This window comes from Onychostoma macrolepis, chromosome 14, assembly GCF_012432095.1.
Source record: "Onychostoma macrolepis isolate SWU-2019 chromosome 14, ASM1243209v1, whole genome shotgun sequence".
Classification (NCBI taxonomy): Eukaryota; Metazoa; Chordata; class Actinopteri; order Cypriniformes; family Cyprinidae; genus Onychostoma; species Onychostoma macrolepis.
Window position 1 is genome coordinate 15,493,677 of NC_081168.1, and position 25,581 is coordinate 15,519,257.

Consider the following 25,581-nt stretch of genomic DNA (forward strand, 5'->3'; position numbering starts at 1 on the left):
ATTTACACAGCCTAATTTAATATTTGTGGTTGATGTCTTTTTTTTTTCTAAATTGAATGTGATATTAAATATTAAATGGATAGTCCTTCGAAAAAATAAATACTGTCATCATTTACATGTCGTTCTAAAACTGTTTGACTTTCTTCTGCGAAACAATATTCTGAGAAATGTCTCAGTGTATTTGTTTGTTTTTGTCCATCCAGTTTTTTTTCTTACCTATATTCTTTAAAATATACTATTTTCTGTTCCACAGAAGAGAGTTTTACGGATTTGGGACGAGTAGCCTAAAATGATGACAGAATTTTCATTTTGGGTGAAATATCCCTTTAAGTATCTAGCCTATATTTGCGTGTAGGCTACATTTGTATTTCCAGTCGGCTCTGACAACTCCTAAAGTTCTTTTTTCAGTTAGTTCAAACTAAAAACAACAAACAAACAAATAACCCCCATCACTGACAACATGGCTATGCGAGAAAACATGGAGGCATCGCGCACACCTCTTTATATCATCTTGCACCTCTCTCATCTGACACTCCCACTGATGGGAGCACGAGCCACATATACACACCGAGCTGCGGAGGCGCGTGCGGATGCCGCCGGTATTCCCCTGTTGGTAGAATAAAAGCCAGCGAGTGCTGTTACCGCCAGGGGATTGGAGCAATGACTTGTCAGTAAAGTCACCCACCCTCTGAGTATCTCAGACAGAGTTAGAAGTGTTTGAGACACAGAGCAAGGCGGCGAGACACTGGCATAACTGATTTAACCAGACCGGGACAGAACGACACTCAAGTGCGAGGGAGATGGAGGAGGAGATGCTACCGGCAGACGAAGGTCTCTCTGCGTCCAAAATCTGCAGGCAGCAGCAACAGCGGAGTCCGTACAGCTCCCTCAAGACCTTCCCGAGCAAACGCGCGGCGGGCAAGGCGAGATATGACAGACCCACAATGGTGGACATCCCGCAGCTCGGAGACCATCCTCATTCTCTCAGTCATCAGCAGCAGCAGTATTCACAGCGCGTACCGCTTCCGCAAGCGTCCCTCTCCATCAGCAGCAGTCAGCAGCACCGTCTCCCCTGCGAAATCAGGCCCAGCAGCAGAGTCGCGACACCCAGCGCGGCATCAGCGGGGAGCGCCGCGGCGGCAGCAGCGGCATCGTTTGGCAGCCAGAGGAGGGTCGCCGGCCAGGAGATACCCGGCAGATACCCGGCGGGTCGCCACCAGTCTCCAGACTGCACCTATGGAATAAGCTCAGGTAAGTGAACGAGTTTGCCTCGGAAACTTTTATCCAACACGAAGCTGAGGACTTGAAGTGTCTAACTTTGGAGTGTGCTTTCTTACGAACATTGCAATTATATTTAGACTCGAATACATCCACAATTTGGGATCCACGCCCAAATGATGCGACTCATTCAAGCATTGTCGACATGTTTAATTTCACATCAGTTTTTACCTGAAAGTAATGCTGGGGAGGGTGGGGGGGAAATAACAACAATGGCTTGATAAATTAATAACACCCCTGCAATAAAATGTTTTGTATGTGTTATATTAGGATGACATTGGAAGTCTATTTGTGGTATATTTACCAAAAAAAATTTTGACATCTTTTTATTAGTCTACATACATGCTTAGGGAATTTCTAAAATGCTCTCAAATCCCTCATATTGCCTAAAAAGAGAAATGTATAACGAGTATCAGTATGAAGGTAGTGTAGAGTTCACAATGAAATGTGAACACTGGTCCATGATCACAGAGAGTAACTGTCATAAAAATAAAAGTCTCATCAAGTACTGTCAGATTCCTTTACACGCTGCATTAAGATGCTCCCTGCATGAATTTGTGGACAGCATCTTGTTTTTCTCACCAGCTCTCTCGCTCTCTCTGATTTACCTAAACTTGTCAACTTCAGTAATTGTTTTTCATGTGCTTGTTGCAAGAGTTTGTTTTCAATTAGCAGAGCCTCAGGCCTTCACAAATTGAGAAGTTGTGTCATTATCATACAACAGGGTGCCTCAGTGTCTGTACAAACATTCAGCTGATCTATTTTTCTCCACAGAATTATTGGATTGGATATGGAAGTTTTAAGATCAACCTTTTTATTTTTTGATGTAATGTTTAACATGCAGAGTCCATTTTGAAATTCACCTGGGCATCATTAAAAGGGCTTCAGGCTGTTCACAAAATATTAATTGCACTTGTTGGAGACGCAGTAGATGTTTCTAATGAAGATCAGAGTTCACAGCGCCTGCTTGTAAACAGTGCATTCTAATTTCATACCGAGCCCTTTTGGTTTATTGTTATGGAATATCCACTGCAAAAGAATACATGGGGGATTTTTTTGGCCAATCAGACAATGCTAATGGTTTCATCTTTCTAGCCCTGGGGAAAGGAGCCGTAGACACCCAAGGACACAGCTCTGAGATCAGTGCAATAATCCAAATTGCATTTAAAAGCTCCTCCAAAGGGATTGTGATTAAAACAAATGTGGCTCATAAATTTGGCTCTGCGGCACATGTTGTGTTTAATGAAATTTCATGAGGCTCACTCTGCGTGGCATAACGGAGGGAGAAAAAGAGGGAGGGAGAGAAGGAGAGAGGGGAAGTGAAAGGAAAGAGAGGGAACGACAGCAGCAAAGGAGGAGGGAGAGAGTAAGATAGAGGAGAATGATATCAAATCCATCTTGCTGGGGGTAAACAGAGATGCTGCGCATGTTAATAAATGGCCACATCTGCTTAAGCCTGATAGACACATCCAGGCGACGGCGGAGGCGCGCTCCCGTCACTCATACGGGTGCCACAGCGACTGCCTGAGCTGATAATTGTCTGCCCTGTGTCTTTGTGTGAGGGTGGCAAATTCATAATCATCCTCTTAAGATTCTGCATCTGGGCGCGGCCAGAAGGCTGTGGGGAGACAGAGTAATTGTATGCGGTTGGTTGGTCAGCATTTTCCTTTTTATTAATCTCTCTGCTTCTCATCATATTTATAGAGGATTTGGAAGATATGAATAGTGTTTATTAGAACAGTGACACCATGTAAATGAGTTGTGTGTGTGTGTGTGTGTGTGTGTGTGTGTGTGTGAGCGGACAGATTCATAGCGTCCTTATCTCCTAAATCTGTAGACATGCAGGACCAAGTTGCAGATTTAAAGATAAAAATGATGGAAAGTGCAAACAGAGGACATGAAGGATGTAACGAAAAAGCAAAAATGGAGCTCATAAAGATTGAAAGCAATGGTATTGTGAAATTAGGCTAAACTAAAATAATAAATTAAATGTTGTGTAGTGAATTAATAGATTTTTGTGTAAACTGAATAGTAAAAAAAATATTATATTAATGTTCTTTTCTTTCTTCTCTAGAGCACCAAATGAGACATTTAGCAGAATATCCAAGTACAAAATAGCACCGAAAAAGCATAGTAAAAATGAAAATGGAAAATTTTGCCTTGAAAATCGCTTGATACATGTGGTAGTATAGAAACGTTCTACTGTAAATAACCCTTTTTGACAACAGATGTCATGCAGGTTTTAAAATGCATGATAGTGAGTAAAATGAGTTTCATTTTAAATTTCATTTATGGTTGAACTGTTTCTTTGTATACAATAAATGAAGAATGAAGAAATCTGTGATGCAATACAATAATGTGTACTTATGTGTGATTTTGTTCTCCTATCAGAAAACCGTCTTATATTGGATGCTTTTGCCCAGCAGTGCAGTCGAGTGCTCAGCCTCCTCAACAGCAACGGACGGCTCCTTGAGCCCCAGCCTTCCCTCGTCCCTCCATCCTCTTCCATTTCCAGTCTCATAAAACAGGAGGACAGCTGCCTGTCTCCAGGAGAGAGGCTCAGTTCTAAGACCAGGTCAGAGGACTCATCCCTGGAGAACACAGGTGAGGAGACCCAACGGGGCAACCACTGGAACCAGCAGCAGACTTCCGCTTTCCTCCGGATTTTCACAGAGTCGCTTCAGAACTACCTGCTCTCCGGACCCCAGTCATCAGACAGTGAACGGTGTCACCCGGTAGAGGCTGAGCCGGCAGCTTCAGGGTCCCCGAGGCAGAACTTAGGCGGCTGGGCTTCTCCAGCACCGTCTGAGTCATACGGACACCCCTCGTCCACACTACCTGAGGAAGATGAGGAGGAAGGTTGTTGTCCACGCTGTATGGAGCTGGAACAGGAAGTTCTTAGTCTACAGCAGGAAAACGAGGAATTGAGACACAAACTGGACAATATACCAGGTATTAAACTTTGATGATTTGGTCTTGATATTAGACACACATAATCCACTGTAATCATTGTATACACAAAATCATTATTACTATCCTAAGCTTTTAAAGGTGCACAGTGTAGTGTACTTAAAAGGGGTTCAGGCTGTTCACTAAATGTTTATCAAACTTTCTGAAGACGCAGTAGATTCTCATTACACAAATTTGTTGTCAACAAAAGAGAAGTTCTAAAGTCTCCCAGCTGTTTGAAATCAGAGAAATTCAGACAAATATTAGTATTGTAATTTTAATTATTACTTTTTAATTATTCAGTATAACAATAGTGTTGCAATAGTAATATTTATCTTTTTAAATTTGTTCATTTTTATTTTGATATTATAATTGTATAGTCATATAGAAAGGGGGAAAACTGCTGAACACATGTCGGATTTTGCAGTGGAAATTATTAAAAAGTTTCAAAAAGTTTAAAAAGCCCTTTTCACAGTGTATTTGTGAGCTATGATTTATTTATTCCACAACTGAAAGGGTCCAAAAATGGGTTAGAGACATCTGGTTTGCCACCGAATGGGGAAACAATAGTAAAGAGGGGGGAGGGGGGTAACTGTGAACTCTTAACAGTACATTGTACACAGTACATTGTATTTTGCTTATGTACAACATTTCAGCTTGTTTGGTTTTTTTTTTTAAAAACAAAAAGTTCATCAGCCAACATGTTTGCTGGTTTTGCCTTTAACAGCTCCTTGCCAGAATGTTCTGGACTTTTTTAAGACTGTTCTTCAGCACTACAACCAGTTTGTGCAGCCCCAGCCTGAAGAGCAGCTTACTGAGGTGAGCCTGCCAAAAGACCTTTCAGTGCTGTTAAAATAGTCATGAAAACCACAGAGACACAGGTTTACACAAGAAACGATTCCCAGTGGGAAAAGAACTGAAACTGTCAGTCAAATGAAAGTCTAATCTGAGGTTATGAAAATTTCACTTTAAAGAACTGTTACGTAAAACTAAAAGCAACAGAGTCTTTTAGCATCCCAGTAAAGTTTCAGTTCTTTATATTGAATTTGCTTGTTTTCTGGTACAGTATTTAGTGCAGCGTCTGTTTAAATGTTGATGCATTAAAGATTAAAGACAGCATTAAAGATTTCTCCCCACTACAAACTATAATCTCATAATCTCTGTCTTTTCTAAATAGGGCAGTAAACAGCTGCTGGGGAACTATCCTCTCTTCATCACCAATAAACAGTGGGACGAGGCAGTCAACTCCTCAAAAAAAGATGGCCGGCGGCTCCTGCGTTACCTTATCCGGTTCGTGTTCACCACAGATGAGCTGAAATACTCATGCGGTCTGGGGAAGAGGAAACGTTCGGTACACACAGGGGATCCGGGGCCGGAGAGAAGACCTCTCAACCCAGTCAAGGTCACTTGTCTCAGAGGTAGTGAGCTAAAACGTTCTTACACTTTTTTTGATTTTAGCATCAAATTTTAATCAGATTATCAGTGCGATAATTATGCAAACTTAATTTAGCATCTCACACGTTCTATCTCCCTCATCCATCTCTGTCCCGCGGCGTTCCCTCTCACAGAGTTTATCCGGATGCACTGTGCTTCTAATCCTGACTGGTGGATGCCCTCTGAGGAGCAGATAAACAAAGTCTTCAGCGATGCAGTAGGGCATGCGCGGCAGGGCCGGGCTGTAGGCACTTTCCTGGGGAATGGAGGCAGCGGTAGCAGCAGCAGTGGTAGTTTATACATGGAGAGCTACGACGGGCAGCTCTCTCAGGATGAGCTCTATCTGAAGGGCTCACAGAATGGTTTGGGAGACTAAAGAAGAAAAATACGTCCAAATCATGGATAAAGCCCTCATGGATAGAAGTTGCAGCACTTACATGATCTTAACGTGGTTTGTGTATGAAAATAATCCTTATTCCTTCCTGTCAAAACATTCCAGGGCGTTCACACCTACCCATTAAATTATGTGGGATTCTTCCATGCTATATTGTTTAAATGGTTAGTAGTCACTAGGCAGCAGAGTTGGTTGAATTCTACACAAAATCAGGTTTATGTGCTCCATTTCCTAATTTGTTCCATTGAATGTGATCTACTATAGCAACATGAATGTATCCATTTGACTCCATTGTAAATAATAAGGAGAGCTTCCTTTCTTGTGTCAGATTGGTCAGATGTTCATACAGGCAGCCTGCAAATGAGGTGCTAATACGATTTTCTGTTATTCTCTCTGATATGGTTAAATTTAAAGTGCTGCCCTCTATTTTATCATATGATGTTGAATAATCTGTGATGTTTATAAAAAAAAAAAACTGTGATGTTGCAATATCATTTTCAAAGTGGCTGCAGGATGAAATTACTGAGCTCTACGATTCGTCCGTGTCTGTGACTGTGGAGATACAGTAAGTCTGTAATATAGTGTGTTGGGTGGCTTCCTAATCTTTCCTCTGATCCAATAAGGAAGCGATGTTGTTCGTAATTTGTGTTGCTGCTTCTTGGTTCTAGTTCGTCAAGCACCACAAAGATCATGTTTAAATGATCAACCCGACTTCATTTATTCTACCACATTATAATATTCTGTGTGACTGCATAAGAGACTAAATCAAATGCCTTAAAAAGAGACACCATCTACCACTAAGAACTACAAATACTGCCAATTTCAGACTGTTGTTTATCTCTTGGTGTTCCTGTTACATTAGTGGCCTCTCGCTGTTTGGGTTTTCAAACAAAAGAAAAATGTGTTTGAAAACGGACCATCTTTCTTTAATGCCTTAGACAAAGTCTCTGTCTGTGAAATGTTTATACATGCAGGTCGTTGTGTAATGTCTGGTAGAATTCAGTCAAATGTCATTTAACTACTCATTTTGAATTCATTCTCCACGGCGCTTCATCAGATGTCTGATGGTGGGGAATCCCTAACATTTAAACCTGCTCACAAAGCATAAAAACTTGTGATCGTTAAGGCCGTTTCATATCTGAAGTTCTGGGGCCTCATTACTCTGCTACTAATGGCTTCTGTATCGCCCAAGTTCATGTTCAGGGTTAAAGGTCAGCTATTCCCAAACATTAAACGGCTGATGAAGTTGTGTCAGAGTGGTATAAAGACTTCAAAGTAAGTTAGCAAGTTGCTGTTGCCTTTGACTACCAGACATACAAAAGCCTCTGTTGTTGTGATATGTAGCCTGTTGTGATTGTACAAATCCATGGTAATTGGAAATTGTTAGTCCTCTAGTCTATTCAAAGAACGTGTCAACACTGTGAACCCAAACCCAAAAGTGATGAGACTGTTTTTCCTCTTACTTATTAACGATATTTTCTTTTCAAACAGAAGATGCATTTATGTAAAGTGGACAAAAATGAGAAAAGACAATGAAGCAAAATAAGTGATCCAGACAATGCCATCTGTGTTGTGTTTCAATAGTAGCTACTCTATTAATTCCAGACGTTGAACAATAGATGGCAGTAGAGAACAATAAAGCCACTGCAACGTTTCTTTGTGATACCAATTTCAAAGGCTGGCAAATTCACTCCATTGTGAATGCAGATGTCTGTGGAGTGAATGTGAGTACTATGAAATCATTCGGATGCAGCGTATTAGCCTATTTACGATAAACAAGAGTGCAAAATTGGGCTTTTAAAATCAGCCAGCAGACCTGAGAGACCAAGGCCAACAAACAGTTTTAGTTTAAACTCTTGTTCTTCAACAGTTTAATCACCATCCATTGTAAATAAGTTAAGTTATATCTTTAACTTAGTATGTTATGTAACGCGCAGGCATTGCGCAATATTATGTGACTCAAACTGAGATTTAGTTCAGCCGGGAAAAAAAGTAATCTTCATCATGGGACAGTTGAGCAGAGATAGCATCGAGCTCCACCCCGTGTACTCGGAGAACTGTCTTCACTACTGCAGAAGCGATGGGGATTTTGATTCATTGATTAGAATCTTTTGAATAGGTTTACTGACGGAATAATTACGATTCTGATTCACTCACTGAATCTTTTTGCAGTAACAGTGGGACCGAGTCATTAAATCACACCCGCTTGGTTAAATGCGCCTTTATCTCTCTCCAGGTTTTGGCGATCGGTATCCCTGTTCAGTTCAGACTCCTGTCTTCATTTTTCTTGACCAGGGGTTCTCAACTCTAGCCCTCGAGGTACAATTCCTGCAGAGTTTAGCTCCAACCCCAATCAAACACACCTGAACAAGCTAATCAAGTTCTTCAGAATTGCGAGAACATTACAGGCAGGTGAGTTTGATCAAGGTTGGATCTAAACTCTGCAGGAAAATGGATCTTGAGGGCCAGAGTTGAGAAGCTCTGCTCTTGAACAATCTCGGACTCAGATCTTATCTCTGGGCTTTCTCACCATGACCAAGCCCTGCATCCCAATGTGCGTACTATCCGCCCTATCTGCCCTAAATACCCTGCTAAAAAAACAATAGAAACCATCACAGAAATTCCAATGGTTTCCATTAAAATACCATTATAAACCATTAGCTTTTTCTAGTAAAACCATTACAAAATTCCTTTTTGTAGTGCGTTTTGGGCATTTTTCCAATAGGATTTAACATCCCACCAATAGAATCCATCACATACCAGTAGACACCATTATAGTTTCCATTAAAACCAATACAATTCCCATTATAACCCAGGGCCGGGTCTAAGGGGGAGGGGAGGGGGCAATGCCCCCCCAGATTCTCTTTCTGCCCCTCCAGATTCTTCTTGTGCCCCTCGATCATCCACTGGATACTTTAAAAAAAAAAATCTAAACATTAAATTAGTTACATATTAAAATGACCAGAGATATAGCGCAGCTGTATTTTTCTTGCAGCATTCTACAGCTCCCCCACACTGACAGAATTTCATGTGAAATGTTCAAAGCCTATGGGCAGGTTATTGCTGACAGGATACGACATTCGGTAAGGGAATATCATGATATTATCTGTCAAAAACAGTATTTAACACTACACAGATCTGTACAACAGGTTACATAATGAAATACGCAAACACTAGCGCCATGAAGAAGTCTATGCTATGTCGTTCAGTATAGTAGTTAAATGTTCACAAATCATGTTATAAACATTCATAAGAGCACTAGACAAAGTTATCAGCTATATAGCAATGGTTATTAATAAAAACTATAACAGTAATACATTGTTGCATGAATAATAAACAACTGATAAAATTATCCACCCCAAACTATAGTAGCTACAGTAGGCCTATTAACAAATTTTGATGCAATAGGGTATGATTTAAAAACGAGCATCCCTCCAAAACAGAGAAAACATCTTCCACAAACATCTACATGTCTGTGTCTTTTAAAGTATTTATAATGTATATAATGTGTTGTATTTGTTTGTCAGATACAACTACAACCCCCTCCCCCAACTGTAAAATAATGCTGCCCCATCAAGTTTTCGAAATGCCCCCCCAGTCACGCAATCCTTGAACCGGGCCTATATAACCATTAAAACCATTACATTTTCTGTTGTGTTTTGGGCAGGGTTCTATTGTTTTTTTCAGCAGGGATAGTATTGAAAATCAGTAATGTAGAATTTAGGATGGATAGTATGCACATTGGGACGCAGGCCAAGAACTTTTCAACGGCTTTACCCGATTTGCTGTAGCCCACTGTGGGTTAGGTAGGTTTAGAGGTGGGGTTTTGGATGAGCCTACATGTTGTTGTTTTTTTTTGTTTTTTTATCAAATTGGGTAACTTAAAGCTGTTGAAAAACGTCTTAAACGCTCACTGATTTGCGAAACATTTTGGTTTTAAAGAGACACCTGAGCATGCTCCTCAAAACGGCCACAATGTGCTCCTTCAGAGATCCCACTCGAATGATATTTGAAGGCTTCGGTGCATAAAAAGAACGAGAAAGATTTGTTCAAACCAACCGATTCGTTCACTTAAAGGATTCGTTCACAAACGCCGCTTACTGCAATGAGCTTCTTCAGCGTGGATAAGTTTCCCACTCCTCACAGCGTGCTCCCTGATCCCTGTCGAAGTAGAGCTCTAACTAGTGATCTCTGCTGGATTGTTCGCTATGATCTGAGGTGAACTATCGCAGGCAGCACGGATTTGAGTTGCCTTTCTCTTTAATTCATCTGGATACTTTATTGCAGAGCCCCCACAAAATGTTGGAGGGCGGGCCGCGCAGCAGCAGCAGCGCAGTGAGTTGTCAAAAATCTGTTGTGGTGGTGACGCCGAGGGTCCAGAACGCCCACTAGGGTAAATTGATGCGAAGTTTGACTCGCCAGGGACTGTTGTTATAAACGTTACGATTGTGATTGTCCTTTTGAATCGAGCTGGACGATAATGCAGCGCTTTGTCTCACTGCAACTTCGGGCGGCGGACAGGCGCAAGGGCGCGGGCAGTGCATAGTTATCCAGTGCGCAAGTGTCATCCTACTGTATTATCCCAAACAACTGCGTCTCCGACCGCAGCGGGATGCCTCTGATCAGCCTGGACGACGACGAGCAGAGATGGGTCCCGACGCACGTCAACGTGACTGTCCTTCGCGCGAGGGGTCTGCGGACGAAGGGCAAGCAAGGCAGCCGCTACATTTACACCATCATCCAGGTCGGAAAGGAGAAGTACACCACCGGCCTGGTGGAGAAGGCTGAGGAGCCGCAGTGGGGCGAGGAGTGCTCCTTTGAGCTGCTGCCTGGGCTGCTGGAGGCGGGTGGGATGAGCAGCAACCTGGTGCTCACTGTCATGCATCGCGTGCTGATCGGGCTCGACGTGTTTCTCGGTCAAGCTGTTATTCCCCTCGACAAAGTTTTTCAGGATGGAATGTGTCCCAGAAATGAGTGAGTATTGAAGCTAATAATAGGATCAATTAATAGGCCTCTTGTTCGAGCCTCCTTGAGACGTTTGTACTGTGGCAGTGTCATGGCACAGTGATGGCATTAGATACTGAAAGATTACCATATTCATGTGTACATTTAAAAAAAGAAAAAGTGCTTAGAACCATTCTTAAATCATCAGGCTAGTAGCTAGAAGACAACCCTTACAAGAATTAACCATGCTTTTATTGTAGTAAAAGTGTAGTGACCATGTGATTACCATTTGTATAACCACTGTTTTACTACAAATACTATGGTTAGTGTAGCAAAAACATGGTTAATTTGTGGTTACCATGGTTTAACTATAGTAACCATGGTTAATTTTCATAAGGGAAGCTGCTCAGGTTTGTTTCAGCAGCTATACGTAAAACAAGGTATAAGTAGAAATACCATAGGCATGTTTTCACTTGAAATAAATAAGTGTTAACTCAAATAAAATATTTAAATTTGTACTGAAAGAACTAAACATAAAACTGAAACAAAAATAAATGGAAACCGTATAGACTTAAAAAAAAACGAATATGAAACAAGTAAAAAAATGTAAATAAAAAATATTAAAAACTATAGTAGTATCTCAATGATACTAAAAACACTGATTATAGGGTACATGTAAAAGAAAAACAAATCCATGGCATTTTTTAGTCTTGTTTCACCACTTTTCTTCATCCCCAAGAGTGTGTAAAAAAAAAAAAAGTATAGCCTTAAGATACAGGATCTGTCGTTCTGTTTTTTATAGCCTTATGTTCATGTATTTTTAAAGAACAGCTTTCCTTGTTTTTCAGTTGATATAGTGCTGGGATATTTGACACAGGCATGCCAAAACCTTGAGCCTGTGATTTTGGGTGGAAGAATTTCTGTGCACCCATTTCACAGTTGGACAGACATTCACATTCGCAACATAACAGAACTGCAGGAAGATTCTTTGGCCAGCCACCAAAACTTAACCTAAATTACTGATGTCACATGCAATATTAAACAAATGCATGTTGGTCGAAGGCACACAAGCAATCTAAGGGACGTGCAAAACCAACACTGTTTTGAATACCAGAGTAATGGGATATGTTTTCGTAGACACAACAACAGCAACATACTTGGAGGGGCATGCTGCATCTAGTCCTCATCAGTGTGCTTGCGTAGCGCTGGCGCAGAGTCATGCCTCCACACAGAGCAGTACCAGCATGTGTCAGAATGGTCACAGAGTCTGCACTGAACTCAACAAACACGCATTTCACTACACTCCAGCAGACGTAACCTTCCTGGAATCTTGTCAGGGTTTTTTTTCACTGTTTATTTTTATTTGAATATCACTCTTGTTTAAAAGCTTGCGCTTCTAACTGATGAACTACACATCTAGCGGCGCTGTCATTAGGGGGAGTAAATCTTTTGTCATGGGAGGGGAGGAAGAGATGAGGTAGGTGGGGGCCTCTTGGCTGAAACCTCTATAAACAAGTGAGGGAGGGAGTCAGTGAGCCATGCTGAGCAACAATAACATTGTTATTTTCATATTTCATATGCCTTCCTTTATTCTCACGTCCACAATTCAACTCTTAAATTTGCATAATGTTCAACTAACAAAATTGATTTAATTAAAGACCGTTAAGATGTTAATAAGTATCAAATGCCTAATGTGAAAGTTTATGATTAAAAACTTCATTTATATATTAATTAGTAAATTTATTTCTTATTGGTGTAAGCATGTTACTGGTTTTAAAAATCCCAAATTTGCCAAAGTGTTTCAAGAAAATCTAAAGAATAATTTAGATTTTTCAACTTCCAAGGGAGCCCCAGGATCACTATTTTTGTTTAAATTAATATTAATTATTATTATTGATTCTATAAAAACAATATAATTGTAATCTGAATCCAAATGCCAAAAAACACACAAATACAAGATGTTCTTTTTTGGAAGAACATTCTTGAAATGTCTGGAATTACAAAATTTATCGTGGTTACTTATGTTAATATATCAATATATTAATCAATTTGTTAATTTAAGCTTTAAAGCAAGCAGCTTTGTCATAATTAGGGGTAGAAATACTGAAAATATCTTATATAAGGGGTCCTTCAAATGTTGTGTCGGACAATGAGGAATCTTTGAGTTAAAAGGTTGAGAACCACTAAACTACAATGCGCCTTAGCAACAGCCTAGCAACCATCTTGAACACCATAATGCAGGAGTGTGATGGGATAATCGGTCTAGTAACTGCATAACAGATGACTTTGTTGAGTCAACATTCAGTGTTTATCTTGACAAAATTTCATTTTCTAGTTAAAGTCTGCACTGCCATGTACGCGCCTCAGCGTTTCAGGTCATGTGGAGAGACGTATGGAGAAATGTCCGTCTCTGCACACACTATTCTGAGTCATCACATGTCGTTTTAGGCGTGAGGCTGTTCTGCACATCTGGCTTTAATTGAGCTCAGAGTTGCACCTCTCTCGCCTTCTCTTTTTCTCTCTTCTGCGTCTCCCAGTTTAAGGCGTTTGTCTTGGCTCTCTGCACGTGTGCGCACATGAGGTGCTCTCTGTTCTACCGGAAATGGAGGAAATAGTTTCACCACTGGTTCTGTGTGAGACAAAGGGACGGCACCATGCTAAGGCAGTAACATTCGTTCAAGAGGCCCCCGCTGCAGTATAGGTCATAGCCGCTTGCTTCAGTGTGGAGCAGGAAATTGTAAGCCAGCGTTATAAAAGATGAGGCCGACAGTGAGAGCTTAATTTTATAAGTGTGAAAATTTCATCCTAAAATCAAAAGAAAAAAAATAAGCATAATAATTACAGTTGAAGGAAGTCTCTCATGCTCATCAAGGCTGCATTTATTTTATGCAGTGAAGACAGTAATGTTGTGAAATATTATTACAATTTAAATAACTGTTTCTGTTGTAATATGACAAATGTAATTTATTCATGTGTAGGCACAGCTATGTCATAGTGCTCAAGAAACTTTTCTTGTCAATGTTCAAAACAGTTGTGCCGTTTAAAAGTTTTGTGTAAACGGTGATTTTTAATTATTTATTTTTTTCAGGATACTTTGATGAATAGAAAGTTAAAAAGAACATCTTTTGTAATATTGTAAGTCTTTTAAAGTCACTTTTGATCAATTGAATGCATCCTGAATAAAAGTAAAAATGTCTTTTGAAGGGTACTGCTACTGTATACTTTTTAAAGAAAACTAGGATCATTAAGATAATTCATAATTTATGTTATGATAACTATTAAAAGATATTCTGAGAGTAAGGATGCACCATTTTCATGTACGCACAGACGGGGTGTATTTTATGCTTAATGTTTAATTATTACAATTCTATAATATTTTGTCTAAATGAAAACACTAAAGACTGAAATCAGTCATTTTAAATACTACAAGTGAATTTATTTATTACAGCATTATATTGTACAGTGAAAAATTGTCATTAGATATTTGCTAAAGGTTACATTAGGTTTTTAAAAAATAACTTTGCATGATTAATATAAATTTGCTTTCAGCTGACTTTTTTCTTTCTATGTTTAAGGTGGCTCAAGCTGAACTCCAAGGCTGGTCGGAAGGAGAAAGAGCGGGGCGAGCTGCAGGTCACCGTCCAGTTCACCCGCAACAACATGACCGCTAGCATGTACGATCTGACCATAAAGGACAAGCCCCGTTCTGCATTTGGAAAGCTGAAGGACCGCGTCACAGGAAGAAAGAGAGCAGACGTGGAGTCCTCCTCTGCCATTTTACCTGGCCGCTACGCCGCCCTATCAGGGGCTGTAGGTCCTCCCTTTGCAGGAGACGGTGGACCAGATGAGCCGGGCGAGGAAGAGGGGGTCGATGTACACCGGAGCAAGGTGAAAGACTTCTTCCTTAAGGGGAAACTTCGCAAGAATTCAGACACACGGTCGTGTTCGTCATTGGCGTCAGACAGTAGCATGGCATCCTCCGCCGGGGATCCATTCGTCTCGGTAGAGCTGTGCAGGACACCCATCTACAGCAGCAGAGTGATGGAGCCCTTCCGAATGGACACTGAAAGTGGGATAAAAGGTCAGTTGTGGGCTCCATTTGATAGTTTATGTCAACCCTAGTGTTGTTCTAAACTCGTATGAGTTTCTTTATTCTGTGCATCATATTTAAAGATATTTTTAAAAATGTTTCAACAGTTTTTGTGCATACAATCGAAGTCATTGGGGTCCAAAACAGCATCGGACCCACTGACTTTCACTGTGTGCACAAAAACAACCTTGAGACATTTTTCAAAATATCTTCTCTTGTGTTTCACAAATGAAAGAAAGTCAAACATGTTTGGAATCTTTAAAACCTCTCCTCAAATGGATGGTTTGGGCCATACTGATCTTTGTCTGTATCCTTTCTTTCTTTCTCTTCTCTCTGTGACCTTTGTCTTTAAAGTGATGACTCACAAGCGTGCACACAGTGATGAAGCCAGTAAGATCACAGGTGTTCCTCATCCCAGCCCTGCTGTGGAAAACCTAAAAGGCCAAAATATGCCGCTCTCCAAATCAACACTCTGCATCAACGGTAGCCATATCTACTCATCCGAGCCTGTCAGCCCCAAGAGTCCAAGCACCATCCCGGCCAAGCGCTCCCTGCTGGAGAAATGTGCACCCCTTTCTCGCTCTCTCCAGAATCTGACCCGACGTGGTGAAGACTCGCAGAAGAGCGATGGGAGGCGTTGGTCCATTGAAAAGAGCAAGAAGGATGACAGTGAGGCAGATGGAGCTCAGAGTCAGACCCAAGGAGCCGCCACCTCAGAGGGAAAGCCAGTGCAGGCCGCTGGACCTGTGGAAGTGGTGGATAAAGGAAAAAAGCTGAGGAAAACTCTGTTTTCTAGCGGGCGGAGTGACTCTCTCCCAGCCAAGCCAGAGCAGAGCCAGGTTTCTGCTCCTCTTGAGGGCAGACGCAGAGGATGGTTTGGCTCCGGTGACTCCCAGAACAAGCCAAGGTGAGTGAAGGCCAAGCAAGGCTACTAGGTTTTATGTTACAGTACAACAGATGTCTGACTTTGCTTATGTATCAGTATCATCAATAGCAGTTCCCCAGGATCTGTATGTTTATTGTCAGATGTTCTTCTAAAGAGATACTTTGTTTTTAAGTGAATGGCTTTGAATGTCAGCCTGCATTTTGGTCCTCAGAGAATATTCTTAGAAAAAGGAGTGTTTGAGTTTGCTGATGCAACAGTTACTGCAGCAGCTTTTTACGTCTCAGTCCTTTATATTGCTCTTGGTATGCAGAACATAGGTCAAGAGATGTTTGGTAATCTCTTTCAACGAATTTGTTGAAGCATTCAAAAACATCAGCTATTTTTATAAGAAATGTCCACTTACAATAAATTGATTGATTTATGTACTTTTTTATTAGTTCACATTTCAGTAATTCATTTAATTTTTTTTTTATTCATCAGCATGATTTATTTTTTTTGACACATTCAGCTATTTCTTATAGTTTACACCCGTTTTATTTTTGTTAGACTTAGGAGTGGGCGATATGACATCTTAATTAGTACTTTTATGTCATGATAACAATATATGTCAAAAATTGATGTAGTTATTTTTTTGCTTGAAATAAGTTTGCTTTAATAAAATTTTAGATGACATTGAAAATTTAGAATTACACATTATGCACAATACTATCTTAACTAATAAAGATAAGTTCTCAAGCTTAGTGGAAACAAGTAAACAACTAACTACAATAAAACAAAGAAAAAAATGAAATAGCACCTTTTTAAGTATCTTTGTCAATAAATCAGTCAAATGTACAATAAAACACTGCACAATCTTCACTGTATCAATTAAATATACAGGGATTATTATTAAAGCTACAAAAGTAGTTCATTCAAGATCAGTGAGTGCTTTCTCTTGTTTCGTTTTTTTCCCATTGTTTGATTAAAAGACATTAAATGACACAGACAGCAGGTATACAGGTATTATGCTGCTGTCACTTTAGGACCTAAAACGCATACATCATACAACATATTGATACACATCCCATTTTCTCCCAACTGTCTATATTCACTAAAAACATAACCAACTGCGTTGATGTGAATAAACCAGTATTGCCAAGACTGGTATTGTCTCATAACTTATACTCATAACTATTACTGAACATTTGACAATTTAAGCAAAATAAACCATGAAAAAGATTGTAATTCAGTACTCATGCTGTGTGAAATGGGGAAACAAAACTGAATTCTTTCATGTCTTATGTCTTATTGTGCTTGAATGTTTTAAAATTGCTTAAGTTTAAACTGGCAAGGCTTAAAATGCATGCAAATAGTAAACTTTTTAAAGGCAACACAACATCAAAACATCACTTTAGCATAATCACACTAGAGATGATGATCCGAGATTTATACCGTTTGTTAAATTTGTACCTGTTTATCATGTTTACAGGTATATCACCCACCCCTAGTTAGAGTTTATAGGCTGACAGGAAATGTATTTTCTCCCCTTTTGTTCCTGCTAAGCTATTTATATAAGAACAGTGTGCAAGCTGGTCAAAACATGCCAGACACGTCCGATCAAAACATGAACAAATTTGAATCCAAAGACAGTTTCTCTTCTATTAAGAGGTGTCTCTGTAATAGCAAAGAACTGTCTCTCTCCCCTCCCCACTCATAGTTAGATTTTATGGCCCATTGCACACTATGACTAAGAGGACTACTTGTGCCTTCCCTCCACAGGCTGGGAGTCTCTCCTAAGGTAGAGAGCAGCTCAGACACCCCCTGTCAGATCCCTTGCTCCCCCAGTCAGCCCCCGTGCTCTCTTCCCCTCGGTTGCACTACTAGCTCGGTGTCTCCCCCTAGTGGCAATCACACCAACCCATTCACCCACCCTTCTCCAACACCCCCTTCCATCTCTCCCTCCAACCCTTTCCTCACTCGACTACAGCAAAACCCCTTTTTTGAGGATCTTATAGCCGAGGAAGCCCTAAAGTCTCCGACTGCTGGCTACTGTTCTCTTAATTCCAGTCTTTATCATTATCCAGTCGGATGCAGTCCCCTCCATAATGGAGCACAGAACAAAATGTATGCAATAAAACGGGAAAGACCCAGAAGTATGTCCAGACAGAGATCTCTTCCGGCTATTATGCCTGAGACACCATATCGAAACTCAAACACTAATCCAACCCACTCTCTGTCTGAGAGGGTTGGGGAATGGGATGATTTTGAAGCATTTGCCACCAGCCGGCTCAAATCACCAAGTGGGACTCCAACCAGACCTCCATCGGCACCGTTTCTCTCACACGTACCAAATACAAACCAGTGTGTAAACAGCAAAGCGAACATTGGTTTAAGGGTCGATGAAGTTGACATGGGTGTTTCAAGGCCATGGGATCTTCCTCCTCTACCACCACGTAGACCCATGAGGACCCAAGGGATCACCACGGACAGCTGGTTGGAAAGAGCCCAGGAGCTTGCTGTGCAGAAAGAGGCCTGCTTCCTTTCCCAGACTGACTTTGCCTCCCTTCAGCGTGTGAGAGATGGAGACGTGAAGAGGAACTCTCAGATTTTATGTTCAGATAAAGAGTTGCACCATATTTCTTCAGTAGGGTGTAACCAGATGGATGCAGAGTTGCACAGCGGTATCAGACTGAACGAATTCATGGGTGGGGAAGCAAGGGGTCATGATTTTGCCACAAACAACAATGCTAACGGCTCACCGAATGGTTTCGGTGAAGATACACTCGGAAGTTCTGAATGTGAGTACTCGGTTCCTGAAACTCTGTGTTTCCCATCTGACTGGGAAACCACAGTGACCGAATCACTTTGCAGTTCACTTCAGACCCAACTGAAACACGATTCAGAATTGTCCTGTGAAATAAAGGTCTCCAATGAACAACAATGCAAGACTAAAACTGATGGCGTGGGTTTGTTGACCCTCTCACCTAGAGATTCGAACAACAATACAGAAAGTACTTCAGAGTTTGCTTTTATTGATTCTGGAAGTTCACCGTCTGAGTTGCAACCACCTTTTGAAATTTGTAAAGATGGTGTTAAATCATCCAAAGATTGTTCAGGTTTGCACTCGAATGGTTCCTCGCCTCCCAGATGCTCCCCAGGATTACCAGAGGATATATTGTGCAGAATGGCATCAGAGTTGGAGATGTTTTCACCAAAAATCACCCGTAGTAATATCACATCAAATTTGTCTGACTCACAAAACCATAATCATTGCTCGTCACCTTTTGAGAAATCTTGTGAAGAACTGGGAGGACAGAAAGTTGACGCTTGTGAACACCAAAACACTGCTTCAGACCTTAACTGTGAGTCTCACAACATGGCTGATGTTCTCCTCAACAAAGACAACACTGTGACAATGCAAATCAAACAAGAGGTAGCAAAAGACAATGACTTGCTCACTACGCATGATGATAAGGAGCATAATCATTTAACAGAAGGTAACCTGAACTCTGAAGTCTGCTTCTCAAAGAACAACGAGGTCGAGGAATCTTGTTTGACGCTGGAGGAACAAATAAGCTTCGAGGACTTGCATGCTAGAGTAGCTCCAAGAAACTCCAGAAGCCCTTATAAAACGGAAGTCAGATCAGCCCGCATCAGACCGCGCTCACCCAAAACCGTCTCGGGTGGCGATTCGCTCCCAGGCTCTCCTCATCCTACGTCAGATCTCATTTTGCATGGTCCTTCCCCTTCACCCACCCCATTAGCTGCTACTAATTCCTGTCTCCACCCTGACCCTGCCCTTCCTGTGAACCCCCCAATCAAGCTACCCAGCATGGGTTCCACATGCTCCTCCACCACCCAGCCCCACGTTGACGCACCGCTCTCCCTCTCACCTGAGGAGACACAGCCAGCTAACGTCCTCCTGCCCCATGAGGAGAGCAGGTGAGACCTCACTGCCTTTAAAAGCGCACTCACCTCTGCTCTCACCTGAGAAATGACCTCATTCTCTCTCACAGGTGCACTAAGACAGGCTCATAAATGCTCTCACATATCTTGGCCTAGAACAAACTTTGTTTTTGCACTCACAGCTTGCTATAATTCGGTCTTTGACAAATGTGTAAATGCATTTTTCCGGCACCATCTCTCTTATGTTTCCTCTTGGTTTGCTCATGCTGCATTACTTTTAGTTCTTTCATTTTTCATCTTTGCTTTTCTGTTGCTTCTTTCAGCCTTCATTCTGTTTTAGCAGCAACACATTCCTTTGTAGAGGTAACTAAAGTTAGATGACAGTTGTACTGTATGCATCCTAGTGTTCATGAGAGGTTTGATGCGAGATGTCGACTGTATCATCATGAGGGCTGACTGACTGTTAGTACCTAAAGAGACAAAAATCATAAAGAAGATGCTTCTCAAAGTGCTTCTAGACAGTATTGATATTGAATTGCTTGAGACTTGAGAAAAAAAAAACTTTTTGAAGTGACAGCGTCTTCAATTAAATTTTTATTTATCTGAAGGACTTCGGTTTAATATATTTCACTTTTGTTTTAGTGATTTCAGTACTTCAGCTTTTTCTTTTTTATGTTATATTTTCCATTTAATATTTACAGTTATTTCACCTTATTTCAATTAATGAATTATTATTTTTAACTTTAACTTTTAGTTAATATTGACAACACTGCTAAGAGAAGATCTCCAAACAAGTTTTTGCTTAAATGAAAGATAACTAAGGACTGAGTCTCTTGAGATATGAAAAAGCAACTCAGAGTGATAAAATAGTTTTTTTCATTACTTTTTAACCATTGCTTCCTCAACTGTGCACTATTGCTTTTGCTATACTAACTCATCAGGAAGTTAATAAACATTATATCTAAAAAATGACTTAAAGAAAAAGTAAAAGATGCTTACAAAGTACCAATTAAACCATGATGAAAGGCCTAGGTCAATGTAAATACTTAATTTATCTTCTTTTTGCACCGCTGTACAGCCCTCACCCAGTGAAGCCCTTGACCAACACGACTCTACAGGGAGAGAAGAAACCTGAAAGCCGCTCAGTGCTGGAGAAACTCAAGTCCACCATCAACCCAGGACGAGCTGCACCATCCACCACTGCTGAGGATGAGAAAAACCAGGTACTGGAAGTTTAAAGGTGCTGTAAGCAAAGTTTTTACCTTATAGCACTCCCTACTAAAATAGTATTTTATTTATATTAATAATTTCCTTACAAATAGCATTTTAATGTTACTTTAAAATATTGAAATATTTAAAAAAATATATATATATATTTTCCCACACAGTAAAATTGGTCTTTATATAGAAAAGTAAATGATAGCCATTCTACAATGTAGTGGTCCGTGGAATCCAGATTTTTCTGCTTGTCAGTCATTTTAAAGGGATAGTTCACCCAAAAATGAAAATTCTGTCATGAATTACTCACCCTCATGTCGTTCCAAACCTGTAAGACCTTCGTTCATCTTCATAACACAAATTAAGATATTTTTGATGAATTCCGAGAGCTCTCTACAGAAACTTAGCAAAGAGATCGTTAAAATAATCCATGTGACATCAGTGGTTCAACCGTAATTTTACGAAGCTACGAGAATGCTTTTTGTGCACAAAGAAAACAAAAATAACGACACTATTCAATAATTCGTCTGCTCCGCGTCACCCTATAGCACCATTTTAGAGAGCATCCACTGAACGTAAACAACGTATGCTGTTCTATGTCGGCAGCACCACGCGGAAACGTTGTTTTCGTTCAGATCAAAGCATAAACAATGTATCTGCGTGGTGCTCCCGACACAGCATACGTTGTTTACTTTCAGTGGATCCTGTCCAAAAGAGACAAATTGCTTAATATGTCGTTACTTTTTGTGTGCAAAGAGAACAAAAATATTCTTGTAGCTTTTTAAAATTGTGGTTAAACCACTGATGTCACATGGATTATTTCTGGACTTTGATCGTGGTAGTATCCTTGCTGTCTATGGAGGGTCAGAAAACTATCTTAATTTGTGTTCCGAAGATGAACAAAGGTCTTAGGGGTTTGAAACGACATTAGGTTGAGAAATTTTCATTTTAGGGTGAACTATCCCTTTAAACATAGGTCTAATTTAGGCTGATTAGTAAAACTGCTAACATTTCACAGCACCTATAAGGAGCTGGAAGACACGCTTTGACCCAGGTTCTGGAAAAGTGGAATCAGCAAACAGATTACAAGCAGACACTGAAACAAGCATATTGATATGAGACTTGTGCTGATTGCACTAATAAAAATATTGAAAGAACGCACAAGTGATCAAAGATCAGCTGAAGTGTTTAATGAAGTAGCTTTGGTTCATTATTCTCTACATGACACAGTACCTCATTACTGTTCTTCTCATGACTGTGTACCTGTTTCCTGTGCAGCTGGCTCTGATGGAGGCTCGGGCTCAGTACCAGAACATGACGAACATGGAGCTGATAGCCCTGCTGCTTCAGCAGGAAATGGACGTCAAGAAACAGCGGGCTGAAACTGAGGTGCAGGTGGCGTTATTGGAGAAACGTGAGGCTGAACTGAAGAAGATGAAGGTTCAGGTCAGAGACCTGGAGGACTACATTGACAAGCTGCTGGTGCGCATCATGGAACAGACCCCGACCTTGCTGCAGGTACGCGCCAGACCAAAATGACTACAGTGAGTGACCTGCTCCGTCCAGAGAACACCTCATATTGATCTAAAGCCATTTGTGATGCTCTATTAAGTTTCAAAACTGCCAGATTCACGTAGACACGATAAACTTAGCTTTGCATGCTTCTTACTGGATTTCCAAATCCACAATCATTGAGGTTTAGCATACTCCTAGTCATGCTATGAGCACAAGGCAGTGGTTAAAAGTTTTAAAAAAGTATGTATAATTAGATTTTGTCGATCACATGTAGATGTAAATGTTCATAGAATCTATGTCTTCTTTATAAATATGCTAATTTCCATAATAGGAAATAAGTTCTGGGATCTTGATGCATTCAGAATGTCTCTAAAGTTATACAAATCCACAAATGCAAGTAAAAAAGCACTGCCTTTATTAATTGACGACTTTAAACTTTAACACTCATCTTTCCTCATAATTGGACGTATTTGGAACAAAATTATAAAATAACACTAAAAACAAAACTTCCCCGGAAACTTCTCAACTAATGCGTCAAACTTCCATATCTCAGTCCTGTCCATATTTCAAGAAAATATTGTTTCAGATTTATTGACATGGTATTAAAACTAATATGTAACACTGTTCAAGATGAATCCAGAGATTTAAAAACATTAATATTTAATACATAATATGTAGTCTAATACACCTTGTCTAAGTTGATGTAAAATACTGCTTTAAATAGTATTATGTAAATAATAAAAAAGAAATTCTTGATAGCTTTAAAAGCACCTTAATGCGCATTATGCAAAACCGTTGTGCTTGAGCCAGTCAGCTTTGCCTCATAGAAACCGCTGATATTAGTGCATGCTCCCTTCCATCAAGCACTCGCACAAAAGCAGAGAGTGTCTCTGCAAACATGTAAGCTATGCAATACAACCTGCTAAACTGTAGCTTGAATTCATATATGCTACACAAAATATATCCATGAAGCCTTAGCACTGCAGCATACTTAGATCACTGCTAAAGTAGCAAATTTAGTGATATGCAAATGCCTAAGCTTTCTAAACCACAAAAACGATGGAAGATCTGTTGTTTGTTTTACTGCATTATAACTTCATCGTGTTCGAGTGGCTTTATGATTTTCTCTGATATTCATTCTGTGTTTTATACCATTGATTTGTTCTGTTTTCAAAGATAAAGTTACGTGTGACTTTTGTTCATTATACAGTATTCAGTGTTTTCTTGGTTGATGTTTCCTGATTTATTAGGCTGATGAAAATGACATTCTGTCACACAAGAACATCAGTTCTTTGTCTCAGGATTGGACGTAAAGAAAGTACAGGGTTCCTGTTAATTTTGTTGACTCAAGGCATCAATTGTTTTGTGTATCACCAACAATACATCCTGGGAAAAAAAAAAATATATATATATAAAACGTTTTTTTAGTTTGAGTTTCAGCATGTGTTACAGGAAAGAACCATGTATCACTGTGATTCTAGATTGTTGCTGATTCATTTTGCCTTTTAATCTCTATTTTGCAATGTGCCTCTGTGGATTTATTTACAACATTCACATTTGTATTTTTTATTTTGTTTTATTTATTGCTAATTATTTCAAACAGCTTCATTTTCAAAGTTATTTGAAAATAAAGTTTTCAAATCATTTGCAGTGTTTTTGTTCGAGTTCTTTACATGAATGACTTGTAGACAGGCCTGTATGGGTTTATGAGATTTGTGCTGAACAGCATGCTGGTTCTCACACCAACATTAACAATCACAGTAGTTATATATTGCATTACCACTGGGTGGCACTACCGCACTTACAGGAACTAATAAGATGATTTATTGTACTTCAGTTGTGCTTGGCCCACTTTGTGAACGTTAGACTAAATTGTAATGGTAACAAAATGTTGTATATTGCATAAAAACAGTCTATTGGTAAAAAGTACATAATGAATTGTACATATAAAATGTTACAGTCAGCTGATTCATAACAGCAGCAAATTGTGCAGATGGGTTTCATGAAATATTAATGTTGTGGGAATCAAGGCTCAAACTGACAATGTCTCTGCTTGCATTGTTTGGGCTCAGTGTTGAATGGCGATGACATTTTTAACATGAATATGCCACAGTAATGCAGATTTGCTCTTTAACAATTCCTATGGGGATAGAGGAAACTCATTTTCATTCTTAGTTAATTATCTCCGGTGGAACAAACATATTGTCCCAAAATACTCCCTGAAACTTGCAGTTATATCCTGACTATAGGCTTGATTGGCACAGTGTTAAAAGCCTATACTATTTTAAAAGCAACAAAGGGAAAATTTACATCACTCAACAACATTTATTTGTCTGATATGGTTATTTTTATGATTCATATATGATACAATTGATTGTGAATCATAAAAACAATCACATCCCCTAAATGTGATTATTTAAGATTGACTATTTTTAAATGATTCAAGAGATATTATTTTTAACTGCCGGGAAGATGTTTTCTGCTCCTTCAGTGACCTTTTTTTATTACATAATCCTCATATTTAGGACTGGGGGTGGAACACATTTAATATTTTAAGAATCATCCATTGAAAGATCCATCTGAATACCCATCGCAATATCTATGTGGTTACAGCTCCTATATATATATATATATATATATATATATATGCAGTTGGATGATATTTGGAGTTAATTCATCAGATCTGAATGATTGATTATTGTTGTATTACATGCAGTGTGCCAACCAACCATGCTCTTATCTTAAATGCTGTCTCCATGAATGATTAAAATTATTTGAGATATTACTCTTAGAATTAATTTGAACCATTCAAGATTTGTATAATGGTCACTCATTTAATTTTTCTGGATGTGTATTTTTATGGTTAAAAGCAAGGTCTATTTGGTGCAAACCGTGGTAATCCTTTAGATGCAAATTATTTTGCTCAACTTCAAAGTTGTCAGAAGTTAACGGGTTAAAAAAAATAATAATAGTTTGAAAAAACATTGT

General features: G+C 39.7%; 2 protein-coding genes across 4 annotated transcripts; both read left to right on the forward strand.

Annotated features, from left to right (window-relative positions):
- Nucleotides 1-268: 268 nt before the first annotated feature.
- On the forward strand, nucleotides 269-7,763 carry LOC131553315 (BEN domain-containing protein 4). Its single transcript, XM_058797881.1, has 5 exons — nucleotides 269-1,251; nucleotides 3,670-4,230; nucleotides 4,955-5,046; nucleotides 5,405-5,645; nucleotides 5,796-7,763. The coding sequence occupies exons 1-5, from the start codon at nucleotides 801-803 to the stop codon at nucleotides 6,035-6,037; spliced, it is 1,587 nt and encodes a 528-aa protein (XP_058653864.1). The 5' UTR covers nucleotides 269-800; the 3' UTR covers nucleotides 6,038-7,763.
- A 2,427-nt stretch (nucleotides 7,764-10,190) lies between these two features.
- On the forward strand, nucleotides 10,191-24,237 carry rab11fip5b (RAB11 family interacting protein 5b (class I)). 3 transcript variants are annotated; one of them, XM_058797878.1, is made up of 7 exons: nucleotides 10,191-11,029; nucleotides 14,575-15,080; nucleotides 15,444-15,996; nucleotides 17,734-19,896; nucleotides 20,939-21,083; nucleotides 22,357-22,596; nucleotides 23,844-24,237. In XM_058797878.1, exons 1-7 carry the CDS (start codon nucleotides 10,668-10,670, stop codon nucleotides 23,904-23,906), a joined length of 4,032 nt encoding a protein of 1,343 aa, XP_058653861.1. In that variant the 5' UTR covers nucleotides 10,191-10,667; the 3' UTR covers nucleotides 23,907-24,237. The 3 variants fall into 3 exon arrangements, with proteins under 3 accessions (XP_058653861.1, XP_058653862.1, XP_058653863.1); XM_058797880.1 differs by lacking the exon at nucleotides 10,191-11,029 and adding an exon at nucleotides 14,082-14,134; XM_058797879.1 differs by having other exon boundaries at nucleotides 10,194-11,029; nucleotides 22,357-24,237.
- The last annotated feature ends 1,344 nt before the right edge of the window (nucleotides 24,238-25,581 follow it).

What these genes read in the sequence shown, in the direction of transcription:
- LOC131553315 (XM_058797881.1), top strand. Translation starts at nt 801, where the DNA reads ATGGAGGAGGAGATGCTACCGGCAGACGAAGGTCTCTCTGCGTCCAAA. An exon ending in CACCTATGGAATAAGCTCAG is followed by an intron (nt 1,252 to 3,669) that starts GTAAGTGAACGA and finishes TTCTCCTATCAG; the next exon opens with AAAACCGTCTTATATTGGAT. An exon ending in CAAGGTCACTTGTCTCAGAG is followed by an intron (nt 5,646 to 5,795) that starts GTAGTGAGCTAA and finishes TCCCTCTCACAG; the next exon opens with AGTTTATCCGGATGCACTGT.
- rab11fip5b (XM_058797878.1), top strand. Translation starts at nt 10,668, where the DNA reads ATGCCTCTGATCAGCCTGGACGACGACGAGCAGAGATGGGTCCCGACG. An exon ending in CACTGAAAGTGGGATAAAAG is followed by an intron (nt 15,081 to 15,443) that starts GTCAGTTGTGGG and finishes TTGTCTTTAAAG; the next exon opens with TGATGACTCACAAGCGTGCA. An exon ending in CTGAGGATGAGAAAAACCAG is followed by an intron (nt 21,084 to 22,356) that starts GTACTGGAAGTT and finishes TTTCCTGTGCAG; the next exon opens with CTGGCTCTGATGGAGGCTCG.